The sequence below is a fragment of the Colius striatus genome, chromosome 11 (assembly GCF_028858725.1).
Source record: "Colius striatus isolate bColStr4 chromosome 11, bColStr4.1.hap1, whole genome shotgun sequence".
Classification (NCBI taxonomy): domain Eukaryota; kingdom Metazoa; phylum Chordata; class Aves; order Coliiformes; family Coliidae; genus Colius; species Colius striatus.
The window spans coordinates 9,295,237-9,322,711 of record NC_084769.1 but is presented as its reverse complement, the minus strand read 5'-3'; the positions used below and the strand labels follow the sequence as shown (position 1 = coordinate 9,322,711).

Here is a 27,475-nt window from a genome sequence, read left to right as displayed (position 1 = left end):
ACCACAGCAAAGAGTTGCACAGAAATTCCACTGATGAGAAGAAATACCATTAAGATGAAAGTTCTTCCCTTTCTGAACTTGATAGCCTGCCCTTTTGGGGAGGACTCTTTTTTACGTGTCTCAAAGTGTTGCAAACCAAACTTCAAATTTAATCGTTGTATTTGTATTTTATGCATATATTAGCTTAATTAGGACTAAAGCTAGTAGGGTCCACAAAATCACAAAATCTTAAAGGTTGGAAGGGACCTCAAAAGATCCTCCAGTCCAACTCCCTTGTCAGAGCAGGGTCACCTAGAGTAGGTCACACAGGAACTCATCCAGATGGGTTTTGAATGTCCCCAGAGAAGGGGACTCCACAAGCCATCTGGGCAGCCTGTTCCAGTGCTCCCTCACCCTCACAGTGAAAATTTCTTCCTTGTATTTCTTTGGAAATTGTATTTTAGCTGCAAATTATCCAAATGTTTAAATAAATTATCAATCAAGGTATATAACAGTTTAAGTTACTAACCCATACAAGCGTGAAAACAAGAACAGTTTTTTCCACATTCAAGCCTTACCTCAGCTGACCTCGTAATAGGTAGTAGTCTCTCCCTACTAACTCTCCTACAATCTAAGTTTAGAAAAAGGTGAATATTTGCAGGAACAAACTATATAAAGTCATAAATCCTCCATCAAAATTTGAATGAAAGTTCAAGCTCATGAACAGAATTTGTTAGATCACAGCTTCAGACACAGCCATCCCCAGGGGACAGTACAGAGACAAGGAAACATTGCAATTCAGATGTGCTTAGCACAGAGTATTGATTACTTATTTTCTCTCTGTGAGCCTGGCCAGGACAGCCAGCAAAGACCAGGGAGGGATGCAACAACCCAGTTCATTTTCCAATTACTCCTTGATCAAAAGTTCCAAAAAGAGAACAGCTGATGTGAGCAGGAGTGGTACCAATTCAATCACAATCACCAACCCAGGAGAACAATATACCTTCTCTCACTCCCTTCTGCAGTCCCTTAGTCTCAAATATGTTTTAGAATCATAGAACCATTTGAGCTGGAAATGACCTTTAAGATCACTGAGCCAGGCTTTGTCCCAGCCCTATCAATCATTAAACCGTCTCCTTAAGTGCAACATCCATCCGTCTCTTAAACCCCTCCAGGGATGGTGACACCAGCACCTCCCTGGGCAGCCCATTCCAATGCCTGACAACCCTTTCAGGAAACAAATTCTTCTTCTTCCATTGCTTGTTATAGGGAGAACAGTCCAACCCCCACCTCACTACAACTACCTTTCAGGTAGTTGTAGAGAATAATAAGTTCTCCCCTGAGCCTTCTTTTCTCTAGGCTAAACAGCCCCAGACTCCTCAGCCATTCCTCAGAGCAGGTGTGCTCCAAATCCTTTATTAGCTTGGCAGCCCACCTCTGGGTCCTCTCCAGCACCTCAATGTCCTTATTTTAGAGAGGGGCCCAAAACTGTACACAGTATTTGAGGTGTGGCCTCACCAAAGCTGAGCACAAGGGAATGATCACCACCCTGCTCCTGCTGACAACACTGTTCCTGAACCAGGCCAGGAGGCCATTGGCCTTGGCCACCTGGGCACAGTATTGGCTCATGTTCAGTCGCTATCAGTCCACACTCCCAGGTCCTTCTCTGCCTGGCAGCTTTCCAGCTACTCCTCCCCAAGCCACCAATTGGATTTAACTCCATTGACACCGATTCTCTGGACTTGACTATCTACCCAATTTTTCACCCAGGAAGGTGTCTGCCCATTCAAGTCAAGAACAGCCAATTTCTCTAAGAGAACATTGTGGGAAACAGTAGCAAATGCCTTATTAAAGTCAAGGTAGATAACATGTACAGCCTTTCCTTCATCCAACACCACAGCACATTCACATATGTGTCAGCACAAGAAATGAAAGAGTGTTAAAAGACACCATGGACAGACAAAATTGACTGTGATAAGAATGTGAATAAATTCTTGTCAGCATCAACAACAAGTATCTGATGGTCAAATTTAGGAAGCTTTCCAGTGCATCAAGGAAAAGTCAATTACACCCAAAGTACTACAAAAAATAACAATGATGAATGATAGAGAGCTGTCCAAAGTCACTGTCATGGCTATCCCTAAAGACAGGAAACACTAGGGGAAACAAGGAAGAGCAATGTTCACAAAGGTTCGAACAACCTACAGACCTAAAGGCTGACTTAGAGCAGAGGTAAGTCTCTAAAAACATTGATATTTCTATCCTCTACAAGTTGATGCTGAATATCGCAGTGGCACACTGTCCCATATTTATTGTCCACCTGGCTGAGGCTGTCATACTATGGAGATGACTTGATTACGTTCACTTGATAGGTAGAAAAGAGCTGATCCAAAAGTTCTACTGACTTTAATGGTATTTTCATAAGGTTCAGAAGTGATAAGAGCATTACGTGCCTGCTAGATAAAGGTTGCTACTTAAATATAAAGTTAATTATATTGCCTGAACATTGAAAGATTGTGTAAGAAAATTAAATTCTGATGTGTTTGCACTAGATCTCAGAAACATAACAAGCAGCTTTGGAGCTCCTGTGGCGTAGAACATCCTTCAGCTTCAAGACTAATTTTATATAGGCATTTTAAAAGAGGAAATACTCTCTATGGAACAGTTTTAGAGATGTTTGCTCATGTTCTGCCATTGCTACATGTTGTCCTTACCAGGGATACTGACACTTGAACTTGTCTTTGGAATGGCTCATTTTTTTTCAAAAAAAGGTGCTAGGGTTTAAGACTTCCAGCTATTTGGGTTTTTTCTGTGTATGAAAATAAGACAACAAAAAAAAGATCCAACAGCCTTCCACTCAAGCAACTGGAGTGAATGCACAGAACAAAAAGTCTTTCCTTTAAGTCTAGGAGGGAAAAAAAGTAATGTTATAGTTATGTTTTTAGATTATGCATTAGATTCTCTTGACTATGAATTTGCAATTTGGAATTTAAAAGCAGTTTCAAGTCTTATCTGCTGCTGTGATTTTTTTGTTGTTGTTAAGCCACTAATTTTTTTTTCCACTCGGCTATTTTAGACAAAATTTAATTGTTATTCAATGTGCGCTACTGATAGAGCCAGAATTATGCACAGTAACTGAAAAAAGGGATTTATTCTCCCACTACCCTCACGTTTTAGAATAATTGGTTTCCAGATCTGGCCAGCCTGTTTGACTATTTAATCAACATAAGAAGTAATTGTGAACGTTTACTCAGAGCTTGGGTTTTTTTTCTTCATCTGATTTTCCTCATTTTGCAGATCACGAACATTTTAGAATTTCTTCCAACAAAATCTTATTGGAACAGTGAGAATTGTATTCATTCATGGATCTGGAGAGTGAGAGGATAAGATTTCTTACAAACACAAAAGCATAGAAATATTTTGAGATTAGGAATTTAAGAGAACATAAATGAAAAAGATGATTAAAAGTACCAAGAAGGATTTAAGGAATACTTATGTATTACTTAAACACTTTGTGAAACTGGACATTTGAGTAAAATTGAACATTTAGGAAAGAGACTTGTTTCTCTTCTTGGGAACTGTTCCAAAAAATGAAGATTTTTATCTCAAGAAGGAATATTGCTGGCATGATAATACTGACACAGCAACTCACGCAGGTTGAAAGGATCTTAAGACGTTATTAGTCCAGTTTACTACACAAAGCAGCATCAACACTAAATCCAGATCAGGTGGCCCAGCGCTTGCTCCAGCTGAGTTCTGAAAGTGCACAATCTCCCTGGAAAAAGTTTAATTATGCTTGATTGCATCATACAAATGAAATAAGATGTGGGTTTGTGGGTCCTGACTTCAAGATTTCATCACTGACAGACTTCAGTCAAAACATGTATGATGATAGTGACAGAATCCCAGAATATTAAGGCTGAAAGGGACCCTGAAACATCATCTAGTCCAACCCTCCTGACAGAGCAGGACTACCTAGAACAGGTCACATAGGAACTTTTCCAGGCGGGGTTTGAACGTCTCCAGAGAAGGAGACTCCACGACCCATCTGGGCAGTCTGTTAGTTCTTATTTCTGCTATTTAAATTCTAGCTTATTTTAAAATAAATCCTTCAATCTATAATTCATTTAAATTATGCATCTATGAATATTTAAATAAATCTTTGTATTGATCTAAAAAGTAAAAGACAAGCAGGGCTTCTCTACACAATTTGGTTTAGCTTTTCTAAAGATACTAAAAACCTGTCCCAGTGTCTCTGCTAGTAACGCGACTTCATCCACATGCTAGTACATCGATCAATACTGTGGAGTAACCGCCTCTTAAAATAAACTCTTGAACTGGAAAGTAACAGTCAAAGACAAAATAATTCAAACACTTTGGGCTTCTAGACTGTGCTCAAGCTTCTTATTTCATATATCAAATTAAACTGAAAAGATATTTTGGCAAACGTTGTATTTAGATAAAAAAAAAAAGAAAACTTACTAAGTCAGCTCTAGTTTGTAAACCTAATCCATAATACTGCAACCAAAGAAAGATCTTAATTCCTTTTGGTAAAATTCATGACCACTATCAATATATGCTAGTTTGGCTGCAAGATTAAAATCCTGAATGTGTGATCAATGATTATTTCATGATTAAGTGACCATTTGGGATTACAGTCATCAATACTAATGGTATCTTATTTAAAAGTTTAATGAGAACGCTACAATGCATACTGCATTTCTCAGTAAGAAACATTATTATTGAATTTCAGATAGAGTATATCATGAAATATGAAATAAAAGCAAAAATCCCCATTGTTTAAAATGGATTTTTTAAGTGCATTGAACGCATGAACTGGACTGTAGGCATTTGTTAAGAGGGATAGTCTTTAAGTAATTAAATCTTGCTTATTCTCAGTATATATAGAAAGCATATGTCTAACTTAAACCTGAAATGAGTCATTATGGAACACACTGGTATCTACATCATGAAAAAACCATATATGGCATTTTTAGTAAGACATTCGCATAATGGATAAATCAGACCTATAAAGTGATTTTCATCCTCAGAAGTCATTTATTCACTGTATTTGGAGATGTAAGCAAGCTCTTGTATCTGAGAAATCAATAAGTGTAGCAGTTGAACTAACAATGATTCATGTTCAGCGTAAAACCCGTCAAAAGCGGGAGATGCATAAAATTCTTTTAGTCCAGCTTCTTTTGGTATTAAGGAAGGGAATTACTATTTCTTGGAAGCGTGGAACAAAGAAATTATAAAAACAGATGGGTGTATCAGTTGCCTCTAGTTGCTTGTGGTGAACTCTGTCAGATCTTAATCCAAATTAAAGCTCTGTTCAACTTCTCTAGCCTCTAACAGCTACTAATGGAGTCTCCAATTAGCACTCCTACCAGTCCTTGCTCTGTTATTTATTCAGGATATCCTTGTATTTTTCAGATTGTTATTTTTTAATTTTATAAAGAAAGACCTTGTTTTTCCATTCAGCATTGCTGAGGAAGACTTATTCTCACATATATTTCGTAAAAATGTTACTAGTACCTCACCTAAAAAAAATAAATCATATGTTACAATACCATTATAAAACTAGCTTTCAGTTGCGATTTCTGCTAACACCATTAGTACACACAACAGATTGCAGTAAGTGAGAACAGTCATTTAAAAAAATCCACACCTTTTGAACGCAGTGGTTTTTTTGTCTCTGGTCTGTGATGGACAAACCCTTCACTTACAATGGACATTTCTGCATATTATTAATGCACAGAAAAGAAACAGGGAGGATGCAATAGAGTTGGTGGTTTCACAGTAGAAGCTAGAACTTACATGGCATAAAAATAAATTGTTCATAGACTGAGGGAGCTGCTGACTTAAATTGTGTTGCATTATCTGTTTACATAGGATGAACATACAGGGATTTCAGTCCCTGTGGACTATCATGTGATGTAGGAACACAGCCACGTAAAAAGCAGTTATGCTAAGACTGAGTTTCTAAATTTGGAAACTTGGCTGGACACTACTTAAGTCTTCCTGAAATAACAGTATTCATACTTGGTAAGATTGATGGCATTACTGAAAGTACTTTTTCTGTCAATAAACATTTTGTTTGAAGAACTAAATAACCTGGAACCCATTTTTACTGAACAATAGCAAAACACAATGCTTCTTTTCCAATACTATCTCTGAACAAGAAGTTCACGAATTCTGATTTTTCAACTCTGGCAATTCTGAATGACAAAAGATGTCTTCTATCTAAACTAGGACTATTTATTTTGTTAGAAAACTTGAGGTTGAATAGCAATCCTGTAAGTATAAATGGAACAGAGAGAAGCAGTAAGTGTTCTGAAAAGTAAGCACATTGTCTCATAGGGTTTCCAGTGAAATGTGGAGCATTTTCTATTTCAGGTAACTTACAAAAGGCTGAACCTGTGTATATGAGTTGTCACACCAGCTGATGAAAACAAGCATTTTCTAGAAGATTTGAAAAAAAAACCCCTTTCTGAAAAATAGGTACCTGGATGCAGATAGACACGTGACAAAATCACTTTCATTTTAGATTCAAAACGACAGTGGAAGCATCCAAACTGTACACTGGTTTCCCTACCTTTTAGTTTAGAATTTTTTAGAAGGAAGAAATTGTGACTGTTCACCCCCTGTTATGCAGGTGATCACTGTAATACCCTGGCAGAGAGGAGCTCCCATCACAATTATGCCAATAATGTAAATGTAACAATGCATAAATAAAGATAAATAAGGCAAAAGATATGCAGACACTCCAGGTATAACTCTGCTACTTCTAGTAAGTAGTAAACTGTCTGCTGAATTAAATGCAAGCACTTACAGGACTACAACATGGGTAAAGGTTATTTATCTTCAAATACTAAATAAACATCAACACTTATGATTCTCAGCATAAAACACATTATTTTCCCCATCTTCTACTTATAGGGACTGATGGTTACTATGTTTTGACATATAATTTTTATGAAACTTTACATGTAAGTGGGACACAATGTATTCATGTGAATACTCACTCCTATGGGATAAATCATGATAACATACAGTGCCACCAGATTAATTTTGCCAGATTATACTACAAAGCACATCATCTCCTCAGGCAAAGACTTTGTCTTTTTATATCTTTCCAATGACTTGCCTATTTGTGGAGCTATATAAAATAAAGTCCAATATGTGCAAAAGATGAGCAGAATGCCAAGATCACCTACAGCCTAGCTATTATGTTAATAAATTCTAATCTATCCAGTTAAAACTTCAACTCAAAGTGAAACAATAGCCTTTAAAAGGGGAAAACTTGAGCAGTTCAATTCCATTAGCTGCTTAATACCTCACCTTTTAAACACTTAATCTTGGTGTACTTAAGGGAGGAATAAAATATAATCACCAAAATATTTGCAAGAAATAACTTCAAATTTTCAAGTTGGATCCCACTTAAAATCCCCTTTTTTTTCCCCTTACCACTCTAAAGCTGATAAAAATTGGTCTTTTGTGTTCTTGACAGGAGATAAAGATGAATGAGAAAGCCATGTCGGGATCAGACTTTTATTTATGATCTCATAAGTTCAAGAGTATGCACATGCATGATTTGCTCCTGGACTCATCTCAAAGTGAACAAATTAAAGATGAAAGATCACCCTGTGGGCCTAAAGAGAGAAACAACAGGTTTATCTAAAGAATCATGCATTGCTGGAGGAAAAAGTTGATAGTTTGAATTTTATATCAGATCTTTACTTCATAGACAGCACTACACAAAACACTTTTGTCCAGATCACTGCTGGTTAAGCAGCCTTTTGTTATTCTTTTGTATGGAATAATCCTATTGAGAAAATATTATTTCAATGCATTAGAACACAGATTTCACTTAATCCTTGTTGTGCATGCTTCCAATCATTAGCTGGTACTCCAGATAATGTTCTTCAGTCAGATTTTCATAAGCACTGTCTAAACTATCTTGTTGAAAACATCTGCACACATTAACACCAAACAGTGTCTTGATAAAAATAAGACACATTGCAAGGTGATTTATTCTTTAATTTTTTCAGAAAAAAACCCCAATAATTAATTTCACTGACCAAGAAGAGAGGTGACTGAAGATTTAGTTTCCATCTAAGTGGTAGAAAGATAATCTCTTAATGCAAAAGAGATAATCATAATTTAAGACTTCATTGTATTTTTCCCCTCATGGATTCTTCTAATCTACAGACAAACTCCTGAAGATTCTTTCAGTGCACTCGAGTAAGCCAGTATCAGAGGTGATGCTTGATGAGCGTGGCACTTGTTGCCATTCACCCCCCATTTGCTGTAGACTGTGGTCACTACTCCCTCTCATTATCCTCTAAAAATAGATATTATAGCAGAGAGGTGATGACAGGCATCAGCACATATCAGACAGGTAATTTATTTTTCTTAGTGTTTCTTTGCTTCAGACACTGTTGGACTTTCATCTTTGCTTCAATACATTGAGGTACAAAAAGTCAAAACCACTTGAAATAATTTTCATTTTGACTAGAGTGCTGTTTAGATCTAAAATGATTTTTCTCCTCCCTTTCTGAAAGGGATTAGATTAACCTGATTTTACCATAAGAACTATTAAAAGCTATTTTCAGGGTGCTTTAAGTTAAATATATTGTTTTATTAAAATCCTGTAGCTAAAAAACATTTCAGTTTGTACCCTTAAATCAGACGTTTCCCTCTTTTTAGAGAGTCTATAAATGATTATGCTTCTAAACTAGAGCTGAACTTTAATCTGTGTTTTAACCACATTTATGAACCAAGAGCAGAAAACCCTACACATAATTCATCTTGCATTGAAAGTAGAAAATGATGCATTAGTAATATAAAAGAGAATGGAGTAGGAAAAAAAATCCAGAAAGTTGGTATTTAAAAGGGATTTGAAATCAGGGAGAAGGAAATGACAGTTTGTAGGCAACAAATCACAAGGAAGAGATTATTAAATCAAATGAGGGAAAGAAGGGGACTTACAAAGAGGAACTGATCTCATTTATTTCTTCACTTTCTCTTCTGTGGCATATTATACTCTGGTAAGAGCATGAGGAGAATATGCCTATGAAGTCTGAGAACATAAACCCACTAATATCCAGAATAAAGCTGCTTTTCATTTTACATGAACTCCAGGGAAAACTTGTAAGATATAACCTTCTGCTGAGGGATACTGAAGTTCCTCAATGCTAAAAGAATTTCTTAGGATCTAAGTGCTTATGGAACTGCAAATTGCAAATTTATTGTCCCATGCTTTACAATTAATGCAAGAGCAGGGTGTCTGATTTTCATTTTCTAGTCAAAATTATAAATCAGGATTTGATAGTTGGGCAACACCAACACCAGAGTGAAAAATTTTCTATGGCACTTTAACACAGACCTTATTAACAGCAATAGTGAAATAACCTTTCCTCTGGAAATCAAAACTGTCTTAGATGCTCTGTCTCTCAGTGTCACATTCTTTGCTTATACATTGACAATCTTCAAAGGAAAATCAAAAAGATAAAGTGCTACAAAAGTGTCCCCTCTCTGCACACAACCTGTATAATGGTTTCCCTGCTGCTGTGTTCACACTGTTCCCGAAGAATCAGGATAGCAGGACATTCAGCAAGAATATATGTGTTCATTTCTTAAATTACTTCCTACTTACTGATCTGTTGCCTTGCAAAATGAGTCTTTTTCACTGATACCAACCAAATTATGGTGAGTGACAGAAAGGCAGGCTGAACTACACACAGTCAATCCATGCAAGTTTTGGCAAAGTCAAAAACTTGGAGAACTAATGAAAGCATTTCAGAAGTGTGGTGAACTACGGAGTACTGTAGCAAAGTAGACACAGAAAGCACCTCTAAAATTGCCACAGCTTCTGTTAAGAAAAAGACAGACAGCCACAGTGCCTATATGCCAGTAATCCTGACTTACGTTCTGTGAACTGCTATGATATAGACGGAGGGAATCTGATGTCCAGAAATCAATTTACAACACTCTGAATTCCTTAGCAAAGGGATTTTCTTTCATATGAATTTTATAGAGCTATACCAAAACAGCTGTTATTCCACATGAAATGGTTTTATTCCTTCTATTAAGCATGATTTAAATGATTCATTCAATTATTACTTTTGTATTCAAAGATGGCTTATTTTCATGCAGATTTATGTCCCGTTATGCATAGAGAGTATTCTTAATTGTGCTGAAACAACTGCAAATTTAATTAAAGTTTGCCATTCCAAGCATAAAATAGATTAAGGAAAATGCTGACAACAGTAAAATAAATATTCAACTATTTAATTTAACTGAACATTTATTTTTAATCCAAACATCAAAATAACCTTGTTTCTAATTACAATTTCATGACAAAATGTCTTCAAGAAACATTTGTCTCTATTTTTCTCCAATCTGTTCAGCTGAAACACACTAGCTTATTTATAAAACTGTTGATTAATAAATCTGTTCCAGCTGTATTACTGTATGTCACAAAGAACACTGATGAATGTATATAAACAATGATTATAATTTTTACAACCCAAAGTCTTGATAGTCTGCAAAAGCAGAAATCCCATCAAGTACATTACAGTGCAATTATACCCTAAATCTTTATGAAGAAGGAAAAATAAAAGGGTATGCATAGGTAGTAAGGACTACGGGTCTGTGGCAATTTATAGCAGATAAATGCTTATTCTAAGTTACTTGCACTTCCTTGAACTGAGTATCATTAAAGACTCAATCATGTGTTGTAACACATGACAATAAGCAAAACCTCAGTTTTGTGACAAGTTACACAGAAATGAGATATGAAGAAAGAAACTGGCCTGATTCTACTGACAATCTCCAATTAAGTTCTGACATTTCATACTAATTTTAACTTCACATGCAGTACATTTAATAATTTAACAGCCAGAGGAAGGAGGAAGGTAGACAGGTGGATTTCCTCTCATCCTGAGATGGCCCAAGAGAAAAAGAGAAGGCCCAAGAAGAATGAACACCAACTTAAACCTTCATATTATTTGGAAGCATTAGTTATGCAGAAATAAAGATGCTTTGCAAGACATTGCATAACTTTTCCCCAATAGATTTTGATAAAACAGAAGTGTCTCATAATATCCCAGCCTAACAAATATTCCAAGAATCATAAAACTTGGAGGAATAAAGAGCTTTTTACAGCATATTCACGATAATATTTTTTGTAACTTCTGAAAGAATTGGTTTACACTCTTTTTGGTTATTTTCCCTTCCACTCTCAGCAACAGATTCTGCTCAGGAGGTAACAGACTGGAATTGCGTTATTATTATTTATATCTGACTGACAACATTCAGCTATTAACCAATTTTAACACCATCACCACTTCTAGAGGATGCAACAATCACAGTATGTTTCTGGTTTTAAAGCCATGAGCCCAGTTGGAGCTTACTCAAGAGTCATTGACTTCCTGTCAATGTACCTGAACAAATGGCTACATTCAAAACATAAATGATCCAAACATCATCCCTTTAAGTAACTACCAGCAACTGAGTGCAAAAGAAAGATAAAGTTTCTTTTTGCAACAAACTCAGGAATGAAATATAGAAAAGGAGTTCTACTGCAAAGTAATCTATTCACAATGCACTGAGAGCAAGTTGTATGTCAATGGACCATCTTTATTTTGGGGCAGAGATTCATCCCTGATGTTACTACATTGGATGTAATAAATTGTGATGGATACTCTTATGTTTTCTTTATTATCAGCTATATATGCTACTAAGAAAATCCCAAACAAAATCCATCCAAAATGAAAATTCCAATAGACCAAATAAAAAAATTAAGTTAGTATGAGTGATTATTAAACTTTTTCACATGGTGAGAAGTAAGGAAATGGCAAGATGCAATTATTTTTGAGACAGGAATCAAACTGGAACTCTTCACAACAAAAACAGTGAACTGAACAATAGTAGCCCTTTGCTAGTTTATTGATATATGCCTATCATTAAAAGAGCCTGATGTAGAATCCACTAGAATTCTTAGAAGAAAATCCTACTTTTATCTATTTACCAACACGTAATTTTACATTAATACCTTTAGAATATTTCAAATCAGCTCTCAACACATTTTCCTGCTTGAAGATGTAACTATTGAAGCCACAGATGCACAGATTAATACAGCAATATTACCAGGATGCCAGAAAGGTTTCAAAGCTAACCTGGAAATGAATATTTTATATTTCTAAAAATTTAAACCCACAACACATCTACTTTTACCAGTTACAAACACAAAACAGTAAATAAACAACTATACTGCAGTATAATGTGATAAACAATAGCACTCTATCTTATTTGTGAACATTGATTTCTGATATTAAGGCCACAGCTATTAACAGGTATTTGTAGATTTTACTACTCCAAAACTTGATAAAAACAAACCAAACAAATCCAAGCTTGCTCGAATAAGCACTGAGTCTATCAATCCAGAACTATTCTATAATAAAAACAGTTAATATTTTAATAACACTTTTTACAAAAGTACCAATATGCAGAGATGAAATTCATAGAATCATTTTCATTTTTTACGGTGTTCAAAGACTTGTTTTAGAAAACTATATATGGCATTATTGATCAAAACTATTTTTTACAACATTATAGCCTAGAAATCTCTAAACACTATGAGAAACAGAGAATACACATTATGTTGTCCAATGACTTTCAGACCATCAGGTTTCAGACTACTGAAAACGTCTATGATATAAATGAGCCTTGATTATTTTTTTTCCATAGCCCATAAATGACATAAGCAGCTGTTTAAACAGAAGAAATATCAAAATATAAGTTTTCACATAATCAACCAGTAACAGAACAGTTTAAAGAGTTACGAAATCTCTACTACAAAAACCAGCATGACACTTGAGAGGAGCCATGGCAATTTACCTCAACTGAGAACCTTACACCGTACACACTAGAATATATCACCATCACTGAACCAGAAGGTTTTGGGAAGAGAAATCAAATATCATATTGTACTATGCAGAATCGTAGATGAAACATACAAACCAACAAGGGTTTCAGAGTTTTAGATTAGAGGCTCTTTGGTTATGAATAGTTGGCTTACCTGTTTAACGTCATACGCAAGAAGAACAAATCTTAAGTCTGGCGAAACAGAGTATCTTGATGCTTTGAATGTTACCTAAAATGAAGTAACAATAAAAGTGAGTTTGCATAAGAAGGATCATTTTCTGCAAACGTTCATAGAGTTAATTTAAGAACTTCCCATTCATATGGCAGATCTAGTTTATACCACCTATGTAATTTTCATAAAAGAAGGATTCAAATAATTATCATTTTAATTTGCTGGTATCAGTACAAAGACAATAGTTGAAGTTGGCTTTAACACTAAGTACCAATTAAGAAGCCGATGAAGGTTTTTTTATCATGACTGAAAGCTCTAGGTCCAAGGATAACAACCATAACCAATTCATTTACAGAGGATGAAGGAAGACACTTTGGTTGGTGTGTACTTCAGAAATCATTACAAGGGAGATTCATCATTAGGTTAAGCTTAAAGATAATAGACAAGAAATAAAAAGATGTGTACTATGCCTCTTTCTTTTAACTCCATACACATAAACATTTTGCAAGACAACTTGCACTAAAGAAAAACTTTCTTAAAAGAAAGAAAATGCTTAGTGGAGAGCAAAGTAAAACATAAGGTAGCATTATAAAACTAATATTGTTTTACATCTACCCAAGACTACATGACATCCAATTGAATTCAGGGCTGTAATTTAATCAAGGGGTAATGTTAATGTCAGAAAGAATTTAATGTATCTAATATATGAGGAAGATAAGAATGTACTTTAAAGGGCACAGAAGGAGATAATTTTAAATGAATCTCAAGACATTTATTTGCAGAATGAAGGGAAAATGGAGAAGTGAAAAATGCAGGTAAGAACAGAAAAAGTAGAATAGAAAATGACAGAATCACAAGGGTACAAGAAGAAAAAAAATAAACCAACAGCTATGCAGAACAAGATCTATCCATTACTCCAAAGAATGCTTTGTCTTGTGTTACTTTTTAAGCATTCTGTTATTTTTAGCCTAATCTCACTGATAAACTAATGAATTCAATGGGGTTTTTGAGGTACACAGACCAGAAGTCACAAACTAATACATTCAGGATAGCTAAAGACATATTCCTAAAAAAAGAATATGATTGGATACTGATACAGATCAAACACAGGTTCCTAGGTAATACAATTAGAATAATGCTAACCAAAGAAATCAAAGCAAATGAAAGGTTTTTTAAGATAAACTGTGTATCAGTTTGATGCAAGAGCATGACAGTATCAGAAGTTAGAAGATGAATCTGCAATCTTGAGGAAAGAAAAGGAAAAAAACACTAAAAGCATCCTTTTTTTTACCTTCAAAGCATTCAGAGAAGATTTCTATTGTGATCAAATTCATCTTTTATGAGTTAACCATCTTTAAGTAGAGATTATGTTAATGCTAATCTACGAGTAACACTACCTTTTCTTGGCACATCACTAAAAACACTCTTAGATGTGAAATTTCTGTGCTTTCTAGCAGTTTATTAATTATTGCCCCACTCCTTCAGTCTTCAGTAATATATAAGCCAGGCACCTTTCCAAATTGATTCTCAGGGAACCTGCTTCTGACCATTTAATGCAGTAAGAATCTCAGACCCTGATTATGCCACTACAAAAGTAATGATGGACTTAATGCAAACACCTGAGTAGCTCAGCTGCCAACTATCAGCAGTTCCAGTGCACTCCAAGCAAAAGCTACTCACATCTTCTATATCCAAGTGTAGAATCTTGTTGATTTGGGATTTGAAATCATTTGAATCCTACTGAAGATGAGTTTGTTCATTCAGCTTGCACTCACCCACAAAATTCTGTTTGCCTCCAGAAATGCCTCAAACACATGGTGTACATGCAATGCCAGCAAGCTACAATCTCTTTATTGGAAGTAATTGCTTTGGCAAAATAATATTCTTTTTGTTGGTTTAATGGCATTTTTCTTTTTAAAAGGAGCATAAAGCTATTTCACGAATTCAGAAACTATCTACTTGTATGCACTGACTCCTCCTGCCTAACATAGCAAGTAAATTCACAATCTGTAAGGTCCCTAAAACAAAGGACAGATTCATTTTTTTCCCAATAAACACGTCAAAGGTATTTCGTCAGCTGACAGATGTCTGCCTCCATGGCTGAGAAGATAAGATCAGCTAGTGATGGGCTTAAAGGAAAGTTTCAGTGCTGCTGTAGGAGGTGAGACATAGGCCCTCAAGCCCTTGGGAGACAGGACATTCAGTATGGGGATTAGATACGTTTATTCATTAAAAAGAAGTCTGTGAAGACTCTGACCACAAGGGTTTGTTCTCTTCTCGGGAGAATATATTCGTGAGTTTGCAAAAAACTCGTGTTGGAAAAATATTGGGAATTAAAAAACCTTGGGTGCCTTGTTATCAAAAATGTGAAGGATGCTTGTTTCATTGTCATGTCTGCATACCTGCAACTTTTCCAGCTTCTTGCTTTGTCAGGAGTTATTTAGCCTTTGTTCAGGAAAACAGATCTAAATGCTGCCCCTTATGACTATACCTCTATGGTTTAGCTGTGCTTGATCTCTAAGACATGTAACAAATAAGCTCTGGACAAATGAGCTCTGAAATAAGGAGAAAAATAGATGGCTAATTAGGCATGGTCCCTGGATGCAGAGACAGGGCTGGTTCCCCTCTACATCACTGAATAGTATCAGCTAGTTAAGAAACTAGGGATAATTCAACACAGTGCTGCACTAAGCATTCCATATATACCCTTATACCCTTTCCAAACCACAACAGAGGAAACACAGAAGAGGAGGAAAAAGGGAGGGTAATCTCCTTATGTCCCTAACCTTTGCCAGTTTTACCTAGCCATAGCAAGACTTAAAATCACTCTGAAAACCATCAGCTGTACGCAAACAGAAAATGCTTTGACTGGATAAATTGCTAGAATCCCTAAACAAGTTACATTTCACATGGCTGCATAACTCTAAGAAAAGGAAAAGAAAAAGGGTTTTAAACTCCTATACATTGCCTTCCCTTTTTAATTCCCAAATCTGACATCCTTTTTTTTCCTGTGCTGTTGAATTTGGTATTATTTTTCCAGATATGAGTGATCTTATATCTGATCTTGCAAACCTCACCCAACCAAAACCCCAAGTGACTATCTAAGTAGATCTAATCATACTAAACACTGCATTTCTAGGTTCCTTTTGAAATGCCTCACATGATAAGAGTTTTAATTCTTCTCCTAGAGTGATGCGTGATGCAATGGTCCCACAGACAAGCAACGACTGCTAGTCTCACTGTCATACACACACACACACAATTGGCTTTTCTTCTGCTTTTCCCCATGGATTATTAACATGGAAGTAAAATTCTAATGAACAATATATTTGATTTCCCATGTCAATACTTTGCATTGTTTTTTTCATACTGCATGTTACATGTGCTTTGCTGTTAATAGAAATGCCACTTATGATTGTGTTTAAGACAAGTTTTAGGCTTGGCTTAGGTCTTGCATCCTCAGCAGGAGTCCTTCAGTATCAGCTCCCTTTTATTTCTTCTGTTTTCTTAAAGTCTGCTTCTGAGTTATTGACTTAATGGCTACTCCACTCATCTTTGCTGTATTCTTTTACCTACTATAAAATGCTGACTGTACTATTTTTGTGGATTTTAACTTCTGTAACATTGAAATCAGTGTCTTATTCATAGCCTTTCAAAAATATGCTATAGAATTGACAGATGGACATTACCTATATGATAGTGTAGTACAGAGCTGTAGGAATGTATCCTTAACACCTGTCAAACACATCATAGTACTTTTGTCATAGTTTCAGTTGGATATTTTTAAGTCAAATACTACATCATAGTTAACAATTAAAGGAAATTTCTGCTTCTTAAGATTTTACTTATTTATTGTAGTTGGGGTTTTTTTTCCTTATGTTTTACCCCTCCTTCTGGTTTACTTTCCTGTACTTATACATTTCACATAAACTTACATCTTCCACATCCCTATTGTTGTTCTCCAATTATTGCTTCACACTTACTTTACGCATTCTTAAGCTTTAAAAATTGTTGTTATTCACCCAAGATAAAATATTTCAAGATCTCCAGAATGTTACTTTAGAGCTTGGTGGCAATACCACTATTTAGGAAATTATTTCTCTATTACCTACCTGCACCTGTATCAGAATTTTAACTTAACAGCATAACTGAACATTGATGTATGGGAGTTCATTAGCATTCTCATAGGTATCGAGCTCAACTTATCAGACAGGCATTGACCAAAGGGCAATGCATAACAGGAATCAGATGGGATGGAATTACATTAGCTGAAAAATGAGAAGGCATTTGGCATGTAGCAATTTCCTCAGGTGGTATCAGCAATCAAGGGAACAACAAGATTTTCCTTCTGTGCTGACTGAAAGGAGGTTAGATGAGGGAGCAGCTGAGAGTGGAGTCCAGTAGAAGAGCAAGACTAGTAGCAATAAAAACAGGGGACCTCTGAGAAGAGAGCCAGGTTATAATCAGGAAAATGCACATTAATTAGAACATTTAAGAACTTGGGTTTCCCTGGTCACAGTTCCTAATGCTTTATTTCTTGTGTCACCTGAACATTTAATCTAGACAAAAAAAAAGGTTGTAGTGTTCTGTGTTATCACTCAGGTTTTTTATCCAGTGTAGATGGATGTGTCTTTAAACATTATCTAAACTGAACTGCAGCTTATGGATGGAGGCCATCCTGGATGGGGGAGGTTCTCCAAAACACAAACCAAATTCTCCAAACCCACCTGAAACTCCTCATGTAGTCCCAACATACTTTCAGACACATGAGGAGGTGCTTGTAGGACATTAAAAAAAAGACAGGAACAGCTCCCGAGTGCCTCGCATCATTGACTCCCTAGTAAAAAATAACTTCTAATCAGTAAATCACAGAATTTTCTCTCTCTCATTTCCCATCTTTGATAAATCTAACCTTTAACTATTTTCTATGTCAAGGAATGAACTCATCAGATTTATTATTTAGTGAGAGATTCCACACAGAGCTACCCTAACCTAGCAGTTTGAAGTACTGTTCCCCTCATTTTGTATGTTGAAACCTCTTTCACTTGGACAAAACCCAATGGCCACCATCAAACCACAGTGACTGCAAACCCTTCCATCTGTCAGGCTTTCCCATCTCTATGCACAGAGGTGCACTGCAGCAATAAACCCTAACTCATAAAAACCCCTCTACTGAAAAGCTTTTGCTGAGGGGGTTATTTAACATTTAGAAGAGCATGGGAGAGCAGAGATAATGTTACAGTGTTCATAACCACCTATTTACAACATGTGTGGGTCATTAAAATGTCCAGTGTTGCAACAATTACTAATATTTATGTGGTTATATAATGTTGTTTAATGTATTTACCATTATTCATCCTTTCATTAATCTCATATGTGAGGCTCTTAAAATACAAGCATGTAAACTACTTTGGCAATTAAATCTACATTAATCAACAAAGGAACTATAATCGCATCAAGATGCTGCACCAAGTTTCCCATCAAAAGAGGAAGGGGGTGTGGTGGTGTGGAACACCAAGAAAACAAAAAAAATCAAGAACTATCATCAAGAGGGACTGTTTATGAACACCACTCTGTAAAGCACCACAAAACAATCCCTGCCAAAAGCCCTGTTCTCACTAAACTCTCATTCTCTGCCTTTGGCTGCAAGGCCTCCACAGGGTTTTCACAGTTGGGCTGCCACAGCCTAATCATGATTCATGAGCCAAGGCTATTCCTGCTCTGCTCATCCTTCTGACACCATCCCCTCATTAGCAGCCAGCAAGAATCAATTCTTCTCTCTCCATCCTTGCGTAAAAGATGGTCCACAGTAATATCACAATACAACATACTCTAGGCTACACTCCTGGCAAGCCCCTGGAAACAGGTTTGCAACTCAGTAACATTTATTTAACATTTAGGATGCACTTCCTCCTTGAGCTTGGAAAAAGTGCTGGAAAGGAACTGAAATCAAGGGGGAAAGTCAGGAACAGCTGAGTTGTAGAAGAGTCCAAAGCACAGAGCTGGGGAAAAGCTGTTGTAAACACAGGACTCTATCCTAGAGTTTCTAAACTGAAAACAATTTTACTTGTATCATCAGGCATTGCAAACAAATCAACAGCCTCTTATTTGATGACTCAAAATATGTACCATCATTTACACTCAAAAGGCTTAAGGAATCACACTAGATTAATTTCTGATCCAGGATTCCCGATTGTTAGGGTGTATGCATAGTATCTGAATAATTTTGCATATATCTATCACAAAAGCAGTGTAACTGTGGACTAACAAATAACAATCCTATCACTTTCATAATTATTGCAGCTTTTTTTTTAAGAGGGAGAAATGAAGGGAAAATTTCAAAAGCTTTTTTTCTGCAGCTTCGAGACATTTGGAAAGTACCACAGCAGAACACACTGTCCTTACACATGATTTCTCTCATCTCTGTGTTTGCTTTTTTCATTTTGGTTGGAGTTTAAGGATTGTAAAACAGACAAGACAGGCTGAGCTAAAAGCATGATAAAGGAGCAGACGAACAAGCTCTCCCGAGCAAAAGAATCCATGTTGTCCTGCACACTCTCCTCTTCGTCTCAGACAGATCTTGCAGACGGGTTGTGTGTGAACTGGTAACCTGCTCTTACTTTGTGTAATAGTTCACAGCAAAAGGAATAAACAAAATGCTTACTAAATGCTGAAATTACTTGGATAAATGTAGCATAATGTTACTTATTTTGGAACTGTAATGTGTACTAAAGTATTACTAAATGCTGAAAAAACTGGTGGGTATGTCACTTAGGATCATGGTGATAGGCACCTCAGACAGATGATAGAGAACATATTGTAATCACATATCGAGGCAGCATCACAAACGTCAGGATGCCACACAGTGATTAATGTCTAGGGCTTCTTTTGGCTCTGTTTAACAGAAGACTTGCCCAGCCTCCAGCTGTTAACATTTATATGCCACTGGCTCAGAATATTGACTGCTTATTACACAGCTTAAACAGGTTGTACCACATCAACACAATCAGAGGGCAAAGATGTATTAGAAAGTGTCTATAAGTTATGATATCTGGAGATGCTAATAGATATTCTTTCTGCTCTACAAGCTACTCTTATCACTTACATCATTGTATTTGTTGTCCATAGTATTGCTTTGCTGACAGTTTAATTACATAAAGGCCAGATTGTTTTACTAATAGATTGATTACAGAAAAGAATTCCATTTGAAAAGGACAAATGAAGGGCCATAATCTCTTCCACCTAATAAAACCAAACAAAACTGTGAAAATACTTATTTTCCTTCGGGAAATTTGGACAGATACTTCCCTATGGAAGAGAAATGAGTATATTAGAACAACCAAACACTAGCCTTTCTTCTTTCCAGGTGCTTGAATATTTTTGAAGAGGTAGTTTTTAAAACAAAGATCTTTATACATGTAACACCCTTTGGGGTTTTTTTAAACCCACAGTCTCCATTTTTTGTGACACCCATGCATAGTGAGCATAGCAGCTCTTCAGCAGGGCTGTCTGACTCTTAGACAATAAACAACACAAAGGAGAAATGTACTTTGAACAAAAAATGGCAATCCCTATGATGCAAAAGAAGAGCCAGTGATCTGCACGCAGTGGAAGACTGGTTCAAGGGATTAGTAATGAGGGAAAAAGAAAATCTCTTCTGAGCTGCTGCTTCAAATACAGCCCATTCAGTAGTGGCAAAGAGCCATTACTAGCCCCTTGCCTCTGCACAATGAGTTTATCATGGCTGTTCAATTTTCAATGGACAATTACCAACATTACTAACAAAAACCTGCCACTACTGCAGGCTGCTTGAGTAGAGAGGCAAACAGGAGAGGGAACACAGTCTCAAAGTAGACTAATAGCTCCCATCAAAAGGTGACTCTTCCATGACTAAAACCCCTTGATAGAGAAGAACGAAAGAACTTGCATTGCCACTGCCTATGTTGAATCTGTGCTGTATTTTTTATTAACACATGATATCTTTGCAGAGTCATTAAACCAGCACTATTCTAATTATGCACCAGTGATTAAGCAGATGTGACACCGAGTGAGGAAAATGTCTGATTAACGATCCAGGTGTCTAACTTTGGAAGAGTACATTTAACAGTGTGAATTTGAGGACAGTGGTGCTTAGAGAACAGGAGATCTTTTGATTTCACCTGTACAGCCTGTCTCTGTAATGTTATGATCTCCTGTTCTAATTGCTGGCCACCTCGTCAACAGACAACTGGGCACAGCAACATTTCCCATTGCTCTCTTCCAAACATACAGCAACAAACTTATTGAGTCTCCTGCTCTATTTTCAGCTTTTTATTCCACTTCTCTATAAATAGTCATTGCTTGAATTCACTTAATTTAGCTCTAACACTCTTTGCATTGGACAATGCAGAGAGGGATTTTGAAGGAAAAAAAAATATCACATTTTTGTCTCTGTTCCATACATAATTGTTAAATGGTTGCTTGAATAGTATTCATTTTGGACCAGAGTCTCACATTTCTAATGAAGACTAGATACTTAGTGTCTAGAGTTCTTTCAATCTTCATGACTTTAGGACAAATCAGTTCCACAAAAAGCCCAAAGACCAATTTTGTAGAAAGAGGCAATGCTCACAGTGTGAGGCAGCCTGTCCTTACTGATCCATCATTACTTGGCAAGACTGGGTTAGCGTAATGGCCTGAATAGCTTGTCATGCTGGCATTACACTTGACATCACATAAGCCAAATACTTGCAGCCAAAAGTATATGAATTTATCTGTGAGGGAACTCAAGTCTTGTCATTAAAGTCAAGTTTTATAGCCAGAAATGACCAAGCAGCTACTTGCATTCAAGTTATACTGAAGGCGGTACACATGCCTGACACAATTAATCCCGTGCTTAGCCCAGCTGCTAACACACACATATATGAATAAGAGGGAATATGCTTCTGTAACACTTTGTGGTTTGTACTTCACAGAAATTCACCTTTTCACCCACTTTTAATTGTGTCTGCCCGACACTTTTGGGCTAAGAGGTATCCTGACCCTGAGGTACATCCCAGAATATGGAAGTGTGCAGCTTACAGAAAGAGAACTTCACACACATGCCATTAAAAATACAATTCTCTCCTCCCTTCTCCTTCATCTTCACATTGACCTAGCAAGTCAGCATAAAGTTCTTTCTCCTGAACTTCTACTCTCCTCTTTCTAGTTCGAGGAGTTAGTAGAAAAGGTCACGAGGGGCTCTATGCTTTGAAAGGAGGAATCTGTATCAGCAAAGGCCAGAAACAGCCCAGGAATAAAATTAGCCTTTGTCAAAGACTGCTGATGAAAGTGAGTCATCCTATTAGGTCTGCAGGTGCAAAAGATTTTACCAAATTAAAAAAAAAAACCAGGAATTAACAATAACAGCTAGTGGTCTGTACAGAGTATTTCTGAGGAAAGATTGACAAGCCACAGGTTTATCTTGCAAAACCCTGATTAACAAGAATTACAGGGTAGGAGATAAGGGGTATCACTGAAAATACAGCAACAAGCAAAGCAAAAAAAAATGTAGACTAAGACATTAAAAAATTTCTTAGCAATTACTGCTAGGGAGAAACATGCAAACCACTCATGTATACACTATTCACTGGTCAAGAGGAATAATCCCCTGTCATCTAGTTTGCCATTAATGCACAGAGAAAAATCAAACCAGAGATTAACAGGACAAGGAAATACAATTTTATTTGCATATTTAATTGTTTAAAGGAAAATCTTACTACAATTTTTGAACATTTTCCCCTTTTCTAATAGTGAAAAGCTCTCAACATTTTGAATAGCATTCCCCTATTTAATGAAATCTCTTATTAGAATAGACATCAGGTAGATTCACCAGCACATATGCCAAGAATGATCCTTCAAACAGCCTGAACAAATCATGGACTACAGCCAACAACATATACTCCAATATCTTGGTTATCTATACGTAGATTGAATAAAATAACAAATAACTTCAGCCAGAAATCATGCAGTGACAGAGGAATGTATTATACTTTCTGTTCATACACAATCTAGTCTAAGTTATAAACAAATTTTCTGTAACCTTTAAATATTATATTCGCTGACTCCTGTTGCAGGAAAAAAATGTTAGCATACTTCCACTAAGAAATAAGTAAATACTATATACTACTTACAAAAGTTGAATTTTCCAATAATAATGTAGTTGTATTTGTTTCTACATTCAGTTCAACAACATGTCCATTCCTATTTTTATACACCACTGCTGTATCTGCAACAACAAAGGCATTAACGGTTAGCAAACAGAATGAGTTCTTAATACAATATCTGTAGAGAAATTCAGCGTATTAAAGTCATTAGAAAATCTTTATTACAATATGCAAACATGATTGAGAGAATCACACTCATAAAATTTTGTTGATTAGCCTCATGAGCTTGAAAAATACCAGTTTATGCCCTTTGGCATGTTTACTTCACTCAAAAATATTATTTCATTTAAATGCAAACATTTTCTGTGGCAAAACCATATCCAATGAAACTGATGTGAATGAAGTGACATCTGTATCCACTCTCACCTAGATATCACCATCACTCTGATACTTGAAGGTGTAACCATATTCACTATGCAAATGGCCATGTACAAAGTAAAGTTTTGCAAAGAAAAGAAGCTTTTGCTGGACACCATATTCCCACATCTCTTTAGAAGTGATTACAGAAAAACTTCTGTAATATTCTGTCTCTCTAGCAACTGGATTGACCAAGCACTGTATCTTAAAACAGTCCTTGTCCTTGTGATCAGCATTGGGCCACAGATTGCCACATAAACTGAATGTTAGCAAATGAGGGTTAAAGCTAAAGAGGTGTATTTGTAGAACCCTTAAAACACCATGGGATGCACTGTCGTTATTTTATCTACCACTTGATTTGTAAGCTTCCACAAGAAAAATTAACAAATTAGCCTGAATTCAAAGGAAAAAATAATATTACAAAATGTGTCTTCTATGACACTTCTTTGTGTCTGTTTGTGCTAATGCCTGCACGATTACCAAGAAATATATAATAACTACATAAACCTTGATTCACGTAGAAAATGGTGCCAAATTGCTTACTATTTCTAATAAGAGATGGACTAGATTGAGTGCTGATGCTTTTGTGTTATATAAGAACTATGTAAGAGATCTATATTTAAGTAAAATTAAACTATTCTATCATTAAAATGTAGAAAGCATAAAGAAAGTTCTAAATTAAGACTAAAGGAAAGACAAAAGTACTTTTCTAACCTCAGTAACATTTCAGAAACTCATTACAGATCCCTGAATTTTATGAAGTGGGAAGTAAACAAGAGTGGAGAAAAAGGTTATGCTATCATAAAACTATGGCTGGCTTATTCAGAAAAATGGAGCTACGTTTTAATTGACTCCATAGAAACTCGAGATACACAGCACTAGTGAACGTCCTCTGGTATGTTCTGTAAAATGAATGAAGCCTGATTTGAAGAGCTTACAAAGGTATTTTAAGATCATGGCTGGGAAGTGCGGTGGGATTGATGGAGTTAAGGACAGTATTATCACAGCTGTAATTTAGGAAGGAAAATTAGATTGTGAAGTGTGGAATTAAGAATAACTACTTGTAAAGAAAAAAATCAAATATTACTTTTGCACAAAAAGAAGTAACACATTGTAGAAAGTTATTTTGGTTTCAGGTTACAGAACGTTAAAGCTTTTGAAGCTCCTTTTAGAGTTTTTTTCCTTGTATTCTTTTAGGTACCCAACCACTGAAAATCCCCAATGATGGCACACTGTAGTGCAGATCAATAATACAGAAAAAAATACAGTTCTCTTGCCAAAAAACTGTCCCTAGTTATAAGTAAACACCAAAATATAAGCCAGAGACACTGAACTGCTGTCAACAAAAAACCTGACTGTTGTCAACTACTGTCAGGTAGCCACAATCATTCCCCCTGCTTGAAGAGTGCTCTGAACAATGCATTTTTGCTTTGAGACTAATATGCTAACCAAAACCAATCAACAGTATAAGAATGTAACTCCTTCTCAGGAGTTACCTGCTTTTCTACATGCCATGTACATTTGGCCAACAGTATTTACAGCATCATACCCCATTAACTAACCCTACTGAGAATATTTCACCCCAAATAAAGAACTTTCCCTTAAAATTGCTATCAGGATCATGAGTAAAATACACAGTCCTAGGGCTTTTCTTGCATGTCATACTCATAGTGTGAAAAAGCATGTGGAATACCAAACATGGTGAAAAACATAAATTAAAGCCTTTATTCTCAAGTTAGAACTAAATTTTTTTCAAAAGATGAGAACAGAAAAGAGTCAAGCCTCTTCAAAGGGCAAACTTTACTGGACAGTAATTACACCTCTCACTGAACTTGGGCTTTCAGCTCTATTGGATTCAGCAGTTAATTCCTGAGGTGCAGGAATGAAACCAGAGCTTGCACAATGAATGGAGATTCTCAGATAAAAGATTATATCAAAATACCATGCAAGTTTTGAGCATATAGACGTATTAATTCACATGTAGAACTCATTCCAATCAATACCTTTGATAATTGATAGCCATACAATATAATGATTTCTTTTTTGAGAGCTCAAACATAGAAAAGACTCATAAATACACATTTGTTTTGAATTTTTTCTTAGAGTCAAAAAGTCTACAGAAGAAAATAATACCTAATCCTTGACATTGTCCATTTACACAACAGATAGATTTATTTTGTTTATTATCTCGGTCTCTTCACCATAAAGAAGTTCAGGAATTTCTGACACTTCACAAATCCATTCAGAGTAGAGTTCCTATATCAAAGGAATTCTCATTTAAATTAAAACAGAGAGTAGTACTAGGTAAAGACTTCCTGTCTGTGCATAAATTGCAGTACTGAAGAGCTACTTTATCCATCTAAGGACATCCCTAAAATAGAACATATTCTGTCTTGACTAATGGAGAGTGTGAGGAAGCCTCTATAAAGAACATGTGTTATTAAGTCACCAGCCCTGGATGATGGACACAAAATAAGCTTTAAAACAACTCATTGACATTTTCCTACTTATAACAGATCTCAAATTTCTGTAAACTTGGGAAACTCCAGAGCACTGAGTGACTTGGTAAGTTTATTCTCTGCTACTAAAAGGTGAAGAAAGACAACCAAGGGTCTGTACATAAATTATCCCGACATCACTCCCAAATAAAATAGTGGCTCAATAAATCCAGGATTCTTTCCACAAAATATTAGCTAGTAATGTAATTAATACCTCATAGCATTTTATTAAACATAAATCTTTTAAAATAAAGGTTGACAGGTTTACGTTTGATAGAAGCAACTATGCTGAAACTGTATATTGCATTTTCTTCAGGGCTTTTGATTTATTTTATGACATTGTGATTCCAAAGCTTACACTATACAGAAGTAATGGGAAACACATTTGGAGGATTAAAAATAGTATCACTAAGAATAATAGAGTACTCCTACCAGGTGACCTGTCTCACCTCGTTAATTGGTTGTTATTGTAGATGGGAGACTGGAATTGAAAAGCACTGACAGGAAAAAATACTTATGGGATTATATAGATAAATACTGACCTATATGTTCTCAGTGCAATATCATGGGAAAAAAAGAGTTAATAAAATTCTTCAGTATATGTGAATCAGGAGTAAAGTCCTAAGGTGATATTGCCTCTGTTCACACCACTGGTAAGATCAACACTATTGTAAAATGTCCAGTTCCTGAACGCACACTGAGAGAATGGGAAATGAGGAAAGAGGAATGCTAAGAAATTGTCTACATAACTCTGGATAAGAAAGAAAATATAAAAATGCAAGTTTGGAATGGGTAAAATTATTCAGGTCAAGAAAGCGAAAGCTCAAAGACACCTAGCTTATATACACACACACACATATATATATATATATAGCTAAGGGAAAATGAAAGCAGGTATGGAGGTTGGGTTGTGTGGAAGAACTCAGCAAACAAGATCACAGATTTGGCAGCCTTGGGATGTTTTTCCTAAAGATATACTTTACACCTTTATATCAAGAATTAGTTTAGTCTGAATGCAGGTAGAAGTTGAGTTTAGATGGCTGTCGTGATCTCTTCTGGCCTGGAATCTGTGGATTTAACTCCCTCTATTGATTTTCTCATCCCGTTCTGCGATGAATCTTTAGGAAGACAGGATTGCCTGCACAATATAACTCGTGCTTGTAGTTCTGTGCTAAGTCAATTTTAATAAAAATCTCAAACATTGGGTTTTTATAGTCGACAGCCTGTGGGATAAAGGGGTATTTATTTTTCCTGCTGATGCATAATTCGTCTCCTCTATGTGCTTCTTACACTGCTTTCCTACAAACTATCAAATACTGATCTCAGCTGTAGAGGGGATACTGGAGTTGATT

At 36.0% G+C, this 27,475-nt stretch overlaps 1 protein-coding gene across 1 annotated transcript in view; it reads right to left on the bottom strand.

The window, feature by feature from the left end:
- Positions 1-27,475, bottom strand: part of DPP10 (dipeptidyl peptidase like 10) — a 440,052-nt gene that overhangs the window by 131,472 nt on the left and 281,105 nt on the right. The window contains exons 4-5 of the mRNA XM_062004641.1: positions 23,236-23,330; positions 13,067-13,141 (exon numbers count right to left, since the gene is read on the bottom strand). Of these exons, the coding sequence (XP_061860625.1) occupies positions 13,067-13,141; positions 23,236-23,330 (170 nt within the window). The remainder of the gene's footprint in view (positions 1-13,066; positions 13,142-23,235; positions 23,331-27,475) is intronic.